Below are 11054 nucleotides of genomic sequence, written 5' to 3' on the forward strand. Positions count from 1 at the left end.
AAATAGCGGTGTTGAAGAAATACATAAGGTTCAGGTAGAAGCCTTACTTCTCTCCAGTCTACACTATGCAAGAATCAAGTAGCATGTAGGGTACAGGTTAATAAACTGTAGGTCACACACTGAAGAGAGTACTCTACCTGAAAGTATCATATATAAAAACAACTGATTTTAACCACACTACCTCTTTTTTAACAACCAATAAAACCTTGCAATATACTTATCATAATTAGTAGCTATGGAGTTGTAATTGACAAAATATTTCCAAAAATTGCCTCTTAAAGCAGTAGTCCTCTTTTATATTTAAATGATATTAACTTTTCTATTAAAGTCTCTGCCTAATTTCCCATTGTTGGCAGAAAGCTGCTATCTCCATAGGTTTAGACTAGATTTAAGTGTTACTCAGAGTCGACAGGTTCTTTGAGTTTGTACATGTGACAGAGTTTTCCCAAACATATATTAGGAGTGTGGCACATCCTAGATTTTGGAAAGGATGGAAATCTAAGAAAAAAGGGCAACAGTCAAGCAGGTGTCCTGTTCAAGCATGCACATGTTTTATTTAAGTATTCTCCAAAAGTCTATTTTTTCCAGCATAATGCAGATATTATGCTATCCTTTGAAATAAGATATATGAATTTCAAAGAAAATTGTCAAAAACAATGACCTTGATTACTCCATATGGTACACAGAAATAATTACATTTCACTTACAATACAGATGCACTTAACACAGTCATCAATAGTCATTCACCACCAACACAGTATATTTTTAAATCACCTAAAACACCAAAAAGTTTTTTTTTCTTTTCCAAAAATCTAAAGAAAGTAATAGTTTTGGATAAATGATAAACTAAAAGAGAGGCAGAATTTTCAAATGAAATAATCTAACTGCATTTTTTCAATGTAATATTCAGAACATGAAAATAGAACTTCTCATTGGGAATCAAAAGACCTAAGTATTCCTGATCGTGTTTTCTTTAGTCTACTTTTTAAAAAGTTTTTCAACAAATGCCATCAAAGAAGTTTCACTATATATTTGCTCTAGAAGCATAAAGTGACATGAGGCAGGTGTTAATATAATTGTTAATATTCACACTCCAGGAAGGTTAGTAACTTTTAAAAAGACATACTATAAATAAAGCCAGTTCTTCCCAATAGTAGAGTTTATCTTACTTTCACTCAGCAAACATTTATTAAAATTTACTGTGTGCACAGCTTTGTTCTAGAAGCTGTTCTAGAAATGGGAAGCAAGAATTTCTGGCTTTACTTGAAAAGAGTTGGATTAATTCTTTTTATGATAAATTATGATAAGCATTATAAAATTTCTATAATAGAGGGATAATTTTTAACTCTTTCCATGTACAAAAGCTAAACTTTATTCCTTACACTGTTGACTTAGAATGAACAAAACTTTTCATTTGACATAAAACTTTTTTACAGTCATGTGCAGACATGTCTGCTGATACATTTTAAAGGCGAAAAGGAATCAAGACTTTTCACGTAAATGTACATAGAGATCAACTCTGCATCATCAAACTCCTGTCCTGATTTTGTGGAGAAAATTGCTCCCTGCAATATACAGGAACCTTTCTGAAATAAATTTGTGCAGTCTTCCCCAATGGTGTAGAAATCGTGCTTTCATCAAGTATTGCTATACAAAGCACTCCAGTTTATCTCTGCATTTCGATTCACATTAGTTATTCTCAAAACGTATTTGAGATCTAAAGTAAAATAAATAATACATCAAGTGAGATTCTGGGATCACTGATCCTGTGATATTAGTCCCAGCCAATTCTTTTCTTGAAACCTACAGTGGTATGTCCAGTATCTGGGCTTTTCCATGACAGCAAAGAGGTTAGAGATAATTCATATACGTCAACTCCTTTTTTTCCTAAATTTTGACAAGGGAATTGATAAAGATAATCTACTTACAAGATAATTTGTTGGGGGATAGAAAAGTAGGAAAGTCATTTGAACTACAAAATGCTAGTCTAGTTGATGATGATAAACCCAATAGAAAAGTGCTACCGAAACACAGGAACAAGTAATGCACTGTCACGGGAATACAGCAGACCAAAGAATATTACTGAAAAACATTTATGACACAAGAGTTTTGGGTTAAAAGTTATCTAAAACTTGGCCACACTAGAAATTTTTCTATGAATGTGGCTCTTACCGTGTTTATGAAGATCTGGAAAGTACGACAACAAAAAAATCCTGATTCCTGATACAACAGGTATACAATGAATTATTGCAGTTGTAACAGTATCTAGGTGCAAGGTAAAATGACAATTTATACTTAACTATCTGAACACTTTAGATTTACTATTGAGCATCCCTATGAGAAATGCTGTAGTTCTAAAAGGAGTTTATTTGCACAGCCCACCGTGGAACATCAACAATCAGCTGTTGTAAGTGCACAGAAATCCCCCCTTTCTACAATTATAGTTTATCATGCCTATTCTGAAGACAACATAAGGAAACTGAGATCACTGCTCCAAAGAATTTTAGCATGCATTATGATGGTTTCCTTCAGTCAATACAAATGTGTTGCATGAGTTTTTTTTAAATATGCAATAATCTTCATCATAGCCAATGTTCATGGTTTTAACAGGAAAAATTTTTATCAAAATGTTTTCCATATATATTTTTTTGTTTTGCATTCAACTGGAACATTATGTTCAAAGATTTATTTTATTTGTTTTATTAAAAAAGAGTTCTGGTCATAAGAAGCATCAATAGGTGGCATTTCATTGTGCTCATTCACAAAGTCAAAGGGCCATAGGCCACTCCTCTGTGTAAGAGGTCAAACTCTGTCTAGAAATGCCATTTGGTGGTTTTATTTCCATCCTCTAGTTTGGAAGCTTTGTTTTGTTTTGTTTTGTTTTGTTTTACTGCCAATCTCCATGCTTTGCCGTTTTCATCTGCGAAGGTTTATTCTTTCTTCTTTCTTCCACATTAAGATTCTTTCCACAACTAGGGTTCAAGTGTTCTTTTGACTCGATTCTGATTGTCTTACAAAGCGGACACTCTGACAATGTTTCCTCCTGAGTACTCGGGAGATTCTGGCCTGTCGTCTCCTTCGGGAGTGGTTACTGGAGGTGTTGGGATGCTTATTATTGCTGTAGTCACATAAGGTTGTTCACAGTTTAGTTTAACACACTCTTCCATTTTGGCATTTAAACTGGATCGGCTGATGAGGAAAAAATAGATTTAAGAAAGTAAGTTGTTTACTTATTTTTTTCCATGCAACTGAATATACATATTTTCATGTTTATATGTAACATTTTAAATGTCTAAGAATAATCACCATGATTTACAAAGATGATGCACAAAACCTTAATATATGTTAAAGTGAACATCAGTTGGGTCATTAATATTAAATAAATATCTAAAAGCCAGCTAAATTTGATTCCAACGTTGGTTCTCAAACAAAGTGTTTCCTATAAAAATGCAAGCAAGAGGAACAGGTAAGCTGTGGAGGCTCTAGGGTGAGCAAAATAAAATAGTTTTCTTTAAGACAGACCCTCTGAGAGATTTGAGATACCATCAGGAAAAGGATCTATCCTGTAGATATACCTCAACTCTTTGACCACAGAACCATTTTACTATCTTATCTCTTTGGGATATGTGGTACCCTCACAGTCAAAAGTTAAGAACCCCCAAAAGTTAGCAATCACTAATACTTAAAGATTTTCTTAAGTGGCATTTTTCTATGAATTTTATACTCTAGGCGGGAAGGGAGAAAGAGGGTAAAGAGCAAGCAGGGTAAACATAGGAACTTAAAAATATTTCATTTTCAAGAAAAACTTTATTTAATTAAAAATAATTTGAATTAAGTTTTATATCTTAAGATTCATTTTCTTTCTAAAAACTTCTCCATTTCCTACTTCAAAATGGTAGAATACTTTCAAAACAGAAATCTTTCATTGCTCCAACATTTAATATTCTGCTTCCAGAGACATCTAACTTATGTAAATCAACATAGTCTGATTTCAGAATCTCATCCAGGTTTTCCACAAGGATTGCTGGATGCCAACAAAGAAGTAGCACTGAATTAATGGTTGTTAATCTAAAAATATAAGCTATTTAATATGAAGAACAAAGTAAAATTATTTTGGCAGGAATTGATCTTTTTAATGAATTGTAAAAACAAGTAGTACAAAAAGAGAAGCAAAAGGAAAATACCAATAGAAAAAAATTTCACTTAAATTGTCTATAAATTCACCAGAGGTAAATAATTTTAGCGTTTCACTTGTCTTTCTTTAATTGGATTGATTTTTGTGGTGTTTTTTTTTTTTTTTTTGTGGCCAGAGATACTTAAGATCAAAATTATCTATTGGTTCAAAAGATTGGTATAGGCATAGTTTTATTTTTCACTGTCATGTTGACTCTGTTGATATATTTTTAGGTGCTGTTCAATACTTTTCAGTTATATCAATGTCACTTTAATTTGTTTCTTTTAGTAGTGGTGACTATCATTTTGGGCTATTTCCATTTACCTAAGGACCTCCTGAGTATAAAGGTGTCTACTCAAATAAGAAACAGTTGTGGAGTTGAAGAGGCAGAAATACATTTGTGAGTGCCTGACCATCTTCTTTCTGCTTTTAACAATGAAATAACTACTACTTTTGGCTCTTAATGAATATTATAGTAGATTCATTGTCCTACTTGTTACAGTCTAAGTTTCGCCTCATACTAAACTCTAGGATTTAGATGCCACAGGGGTAGCGACGCGACTGCAGGTGGGCTACATTCTGAGGACCAGCACAGATGTACATCCACACACAGATTAATCTCAGGTACCTGTTAGATAGTGGGGTTCGCTCCACACATCGGATCTGGATTGTACTGAGTTCTTGCACACTGCCTCGGTGGCTTCCGGATACGTTGGCATTTGGGATGCGGAAAGTTTTTTTGTGGCGCCGTGAACAGCAAGTGCTGGTGACTCCTTGTTGTGAAGAGAGAGAAGGGCTGTGGCTTGAAGGACGATTAACAGTTGCAACTTCCATGCAGCTTTCTTCAAAGACTTGTTCATCCACAAACTCGTGATTCTGTTCCAAAGGTGTAAAGAAATGTGAAGAAAGACAGAAACACACTTTAACTTTTAAAAAAGGCAACTTTACACTTTAAAAAAATAAATAAAATAGGAAATGAATAGCTTTATTTTTAAAATTCAAAAATATCTACGTACATTGAGACTATCCAATGGATAACTAATACCATTTTCATAAAGATTAGACTATCAAAGCCACCTCCTACTGGCATTTGTAGGAAAATAAAATCTCTCTAGTTAGATCTTGAGATTTATATATGCAGGCTGATTCAATATCTATTTGTAGGCTAACTTTATCTTGAAATGTCATTTATTAACTTAAACATCAAATCTGTAAGTTATAAGCTAAAAAAACCTGAACGTGAATATAGATAATATCCACAAGGATAAATTTACATCGACTTTTATTTTCAAACAGATTGAAATTGCGGAAAAGAGACTATTTTAATCGAATGTCCCAAGTTAGATTGTTACATATTAGCAAATATTTTGGATTGAAAACATTTTTTATTTAGAAAATGAGATACCTGAGACACTTTACATTTCTTTAGATGCTCCAATAAAATTCTTAGCAGAGAAAAACATATGACTTATTAGATAAATAAGTAAAATACGTTTATCTGAAAAATGTGTTACTTTACGTTTGCCCTGGAAGAGGTTGCCACTGAACTTTTCCGGTCTCCTTTCTTATTTTTGCGATACCTCACTAGCTGTACTCATGATCTCTGCCTGCATTTGGAATTCTTCTAGCAAACAGTGATGGACACTGTTTCCTATACCACATCTTAAAAAAACACAGTGTAAAATTTGCTTTTAAAATATTTAATAAAGAATTACCTCCTAAAATGCCTATGTAAGACTTTTATCTCAGAAACATAAGAGAAAACATTTTTGGTCTGAGCCACTAAGAATGACTTCAATTACTATTTTTCCCTGGTGTTGGTGGGGATCATCTTATAATGGGAGGCTTTGCAATGTTGAATTCCACTTTATCTCTCATCCTAAAATATTAGTAAAACAATTGCAGCAATTCCCTGGCTAATAGAAAACAGATTGTTTTAGTTACTCATTTTGTCATTTCTTTGCTGAGACATGCATTTCGAAGTAAATGAAATGTAACAATCTATTGTTTGAAGTCCAGAGAAAAATATGAGCAGATAACAGAATTTTATGTTAAATATTAAAATTTATAGAAAAAAGTTCACTAAAAAGTCACATTTTGTTTTCTTCTTTTGCAATGTACATTTCAGACACATAATACAAGTTACAATGTATGAGATTTTAATTTATCTCATCAGAGACTGGAAATGAAGAAATTTTGTTGCTGATTACCATATATTTTTATAGCTCAATTGATATAACTCAATTTAAACTATATCAATTGGTATTAAATAATTTTTTACTTAAAAAAAAAGCCTTAAATAATAAAATAGTAAAAAATGAAAGTAAAAAGAGAGGAAAAGATAGGGATAAATATATTCTATCATTAATATTATTTAAATTTCAAAGAGTATCCTAGTAAATTACAGATCTGTCTATATCTTTATTTAAAAATGCTGCCACAATCATGTAACTTTCTTGTTTAAAGCGCTCAGTTTTCCATTTGAGATAAAGATCAAAATTTTTCACATGCCTCCAAAACCTAGTGTTATCTAGCCACTTCCTTTCTCCTTGCGCCATGCTATACAATCTCCTTCTGACCACCCTCAGGTATATTCATGTCCTCTTAGGCCAAGTTCTAGCCTTCCTCAGGTTATATCACCTTTTGGGCCCTTCATTTCTTTGCCTAACTAGCTCCTAGTCATCCTGTGGGTCTCAACTCAAGTTCCTCCTTCCTGGAGGAAGCCTTGCCTGATCTTGAACCCTCTGGCCCCACCCACTTTACCTTGTTCCACTGTGGCCCCACTGTTGCTTCTGCGCTCATTGCCCTTTTCTAGTAATATCTGTTTTGTCCCATATGTGGAGGTTGATGGGAGCAGAGGCCACACCTTAATTCAAGTCTGTCTAGGGTCTCACTCACTGTCTGGAGCATAGTAGGCAAGTAATATGTATTTGTCGAATGACTATATATGTAAATAAAAGGAAATGAATAAATGTATGGACAATATATTGAAAATGAGAATACAATATACATCCCCAGTGAGTGAATGAGAAAACTTGACCTAAATATGGTGAAAGTTTTATTCTGCTCTGTGGTCACAGACTGTGATGCTGAAATAGAATAAAATAATCAGAGCGTCTGACCCTATCTTGTTTGAACTTTCCCAGTTAAACAACTTTTGCTTAGTCTTGCACATAGATATGCTAATCATTAAAGGGATCTAACCTGTTGCCTAGGAATTACTGAAACAACCTTCTTACTAAACTACCTTACTTAGGAGAATTACCTAAGGAAGTTATGTACAAGAATAATAATTGCTTATCAAAAGATTTATAGGAACCTTATGACTGGGACCACGGCAACCAGAGTTTGTTGTCCCAAAACAAAGAAGTTTCACCATCGCCCTTGGACCCTTGCTGATGTCCAGATGTCTGTGGTCATCAGTCACCTCCTGACCTGAAACCCCTCCCATTTTCCCCTTTCCTTAACATAAAGGAAGCCTGAATTCTGTACTTTCTCAAGATGGTTCTTTAGGACACTAGTCTGCCATCTTCTCAACTTGCTGGCTTTCAGAATAACGTTGCTTTCTTTGCCCCAACTCCTTGTCACCTGACTTGTTGGCTGTTGTGAAGCATGCAGTTCAAGCCTTCACTTGAGTACAACGCCTTTTCATAACCTAGCTAGAGAATCGGTGACTTTGCCAAAGAGGAGGTCCAATTGGGAACTTATAAATGGGGAAATATGTACCCAATCTTCAGCCAAATGGGCACATCAGTGATTAAATGTGTCATTTTTCTTATGGCAACAGTTTTATTATCTCTTTCTGTTCATTATATCTGTAAATGAAGGAAATGCTTATATGTAGCCATTTTCCATTTTTTTTGTTGTTATTGTTATTGATATTCCCTTTACTCAGATGTCAGGAACGCTTGAAATTCATTATTTTTTTCCTGTTTAATCAGCAATTTAAGAATCAGAAAAAAATGATATTTTATAGAACTTGCAGTGGGGTACTGGAAAACAACTTTCCATCTGCATTAAGCTGATATTTTAGACTAAAGATAATCACTAAGGATAAAAACAGTTTAAATAAGTCTCTAAAGGACTGTCCAAGTTGAAATGTTGCTATAGTTTTTCAAGATAATTTCAAATATTGTGGCTGTGTTTTTTCCCCCCAGTATCACAGACAGTGAAATCCTGCTGAGAAGCACTGACTATTCCCCAAAGTAAATGGGATTACTGTGGAGTACCAGGACAGGTAGTCATGCTGCTTCCTTACCGTGGTTTTTTCCAGGCAGTGAAGCAGGTGGTGGTGCTGGGTTTCAAAGCTGGAGCCGGATTTACTAACAAAGGCCTGCTCATCCTCGGAGGACTGTTAACACAGAGAAGATAGAAGTGCTTTCTGTTTTATTTGCAAACAATGGGAACCTCCGCTACACATTTCCAAAGAGAGATATGGCCTATTTCTTCAGATTAAATGGCAGCATTACATATATTTTTAAACTAGAAAGAGCCATTGCTTTTAAGTTTGATAATCACTATTTACATTTTTTTTTTTTTGGTCAAATTAGCAGTTTTGGTCTTTTAGACATACCTCCCTGAACTGAATTTTTTTTTTTTTTTTACTTTTACAGCACCTGGTCTTCCTAGGTGGTCTCCCATCCAAGTAGTAACCAGACTTGACCCTGCTAAGTTTCTGAGATCAGATGAGATTGGGCTTGTTCAGGGTGGCATGGCCATAGACTACATTGAAAATTTAAATCTCCCCTACTCATTCAACTACCAATTACCTTTGAAAGCTCAAGAGCCATTATTTTTGGAAAATAAAATTTAATCTAATACTTAGATAAGCCTGAAACTGCTGTCCTGCTCACCTAAATAAAAGCTATTTTGTAAATAAAGGTGATTGGAATCTTACAGTAAAGGAAAGTTATGAAGTAAAAGTGGTTTTTCAAATTATATTTCATACCATGTGACCTTTATATAATACTAAATGGTGTTTCCTCCCATTAAAAAGTAAAACAAGACATGTCACTCTGTACCCCCACCCAAATGAACTCTAAGAAACATAAATTAATTTTGAGATAAAAATAATGAGATATTTGAGTCTTTGAGAATTTTTGCCTTTTCCCATGTTAAAGGGGTTCTGGACGCAGTTTCAAAGTGGTGTTTCCCCCATGCTATCAAGCAATGCTCTCTGGACACTAGCCAGGTGTCCTACAACTCAACTCAATTTGGACCTCATCTACCCAGAGATACGGGTTAAGGGCTCAGTCCTAAAGACTGCCCCACCCCACTTTAGATGCCAGTGGCAATCTTAGATTATCACCTGTGCTTCTGATTAATCAGCTATAGTTTGGAGGTTGTAATGACCTCTTCTGTGGACTTCAGACACCAGTTACAAATCCAGTTGTTACCTGTGCTTCTCACCAACTGGCTATAAATCAGAGAGTCCCATGACCCTCTCCTTGAGTTTGTTAATTTGCTAGAGTGATTCACAGAATTCAGAGAAACATTTTACTTATTGGATTAGCAGTTTACTATAAAAGAGTATAATATAACTCAGAAACAGCCAAATGAAAGAGATGCATAGGGCAAGGTATATGGAAAGGGATGATGAGCTTCAATGTTCTGATTATATCACTCTCCCAAATCTCCACAAGTTCACTAACTTGGGAACCCCCTCCTTCTGGGTTTTTATGGAGGCTTCATGACCTAGGCAAGATTGATTAAATCAATGGCCATTGTTGATTGAACCTCCAGCCCCTCTCCCTTCCCAATAGGTTGGGGCGGGAGGACTGAAAGTTCCAATCCTATAATTACTTAGTTGGTTCCCCTGGCAACCAGCCTCCAACCTTGGGTGCTTTCCAAAAGGTGCCTCATTATTATAAAAAAGACATCTTTTTAGCTCTCACTTAGGAAATTCCAAGGGATTTAGGAGCTCTTGTGCTATAAACAGAAGGAAGACCAAATATATATTTATTATAAAGCAGAATATCATACCATGTTTACATGATACAGTGTAGAAATATTGTCCAATCATGTTTTGAGAATCATGATCCACTGGTAATATTTCATAGCCTAGTTTCTAAACTGCTACTGCCAATAAGACTGTATAGGGTGAGATTATTAAAAAATGACACTTGTTTCAGTAACCATTTCACAATTACCACAATAAAATTTATAGCTAAGTAGAACTAATTGATGTAATATTCATCAATACATTGAACATTAAAAAAAGTGAGGTGCTTGACCATACCTGTAGTTGATTGCTGAGTAAACCATTCCGTTTGCTCTGCATATAAGCGTTAGCACTTCCACTTTTGGCTGCCCTGATCCTGGCAAGTCTGGCTTTCTATAAAAGAAGAAAAATGAATGTCCTGTTAATACTTATGAATTCTTTTTTTAAAACAGTGCGTGAACTCTTGTGTAATCCTAATGTCAGCACACAAATTTAAAAAAAATATGCCAGCTTTCACATGTAACTATTGCTAATTAAATTTTCATCATGAGTGCTTTATTTTCATTACCATATATATTGGTAAGATCAATTAAGTACTTCGGAGCTGGGTTATATATTTAAGAATTGTAATTAAGTCTTTACAGTAGTATTGAGTTATTTCTTTATTGTTTCTGTCAATTGTGTTAAGAGAAAAATAGCAGTATTTCTTTACTTATATTTTCACTTTCCCCAATTTGAGTAACTTAATGAAATGAAGACCCAGAATCCAGCTGTTAAATCCTTTTCATTTAAAGTAATGTCCTTTTTAAAATTAGTAATTAAGTTCCAGGAACCAATTTCCTTCCTTCCTTCCTTCCTTCCTTCCTTCCTTCCTCTTTTCACTTCCTTTTCTCTCTTCTCTTTTCTGGCTTTCTTTTCTTGCTTCTATTTCATTTCTTC

At 34.5% G+C, this 11054-nt stretch overlaps 1 protein-coding gene across 1 annotated transcript in view; it reads right to left on the reverse strand.

The window, feature by feature from the left end:
* Positions 1 to 528: 528 nt before the first annotated feature.
* The window catches only part of KCND2 (potassium voltage-gated channel subfamily D member 2), a 462470-nt gene continuing 451944 nt past the window's right edge, over positions 529 to 11054 (reverse strand). Inside the window, exons 3-6 of the mRNA XM_006910576.1 lie at positions 10413 to 10508; positions 8433 to 8525; positions 4803 to 5050; positions 529 to 3189 (exon numbers count right to left, since the gene is read on the reverse strand). Coding sequence (XP_006910638.1) covers positions 3012 to 3189; positions 4803 to 5050; positions 8433 to 8525; positions 10413 to 10508 — 615 coding nt within the window. The 3' untranslated portion in view covers positions 529 to 3011. The remainder of the gene's footprint in view (positions 3190 to 4802; positions 5051 to 8432; positions 8526 to 10412; positions 10509 to 11054) is intronic.

Source organism: Pteropus alecto, unplaced genomic scaffold (genome assembly GCF_000325575.1).
Source record: "Pteropus alecto unplaced genomic scaffold, ASM32557v1 scaffold22, whole genome shotgun sequence".
Lineage (NCBI taxonomy): Eukaryota > Metazoa > Chordata > Mammalia > Chiroptera > Pteropodidae > Pteropus > Pteropus alecto.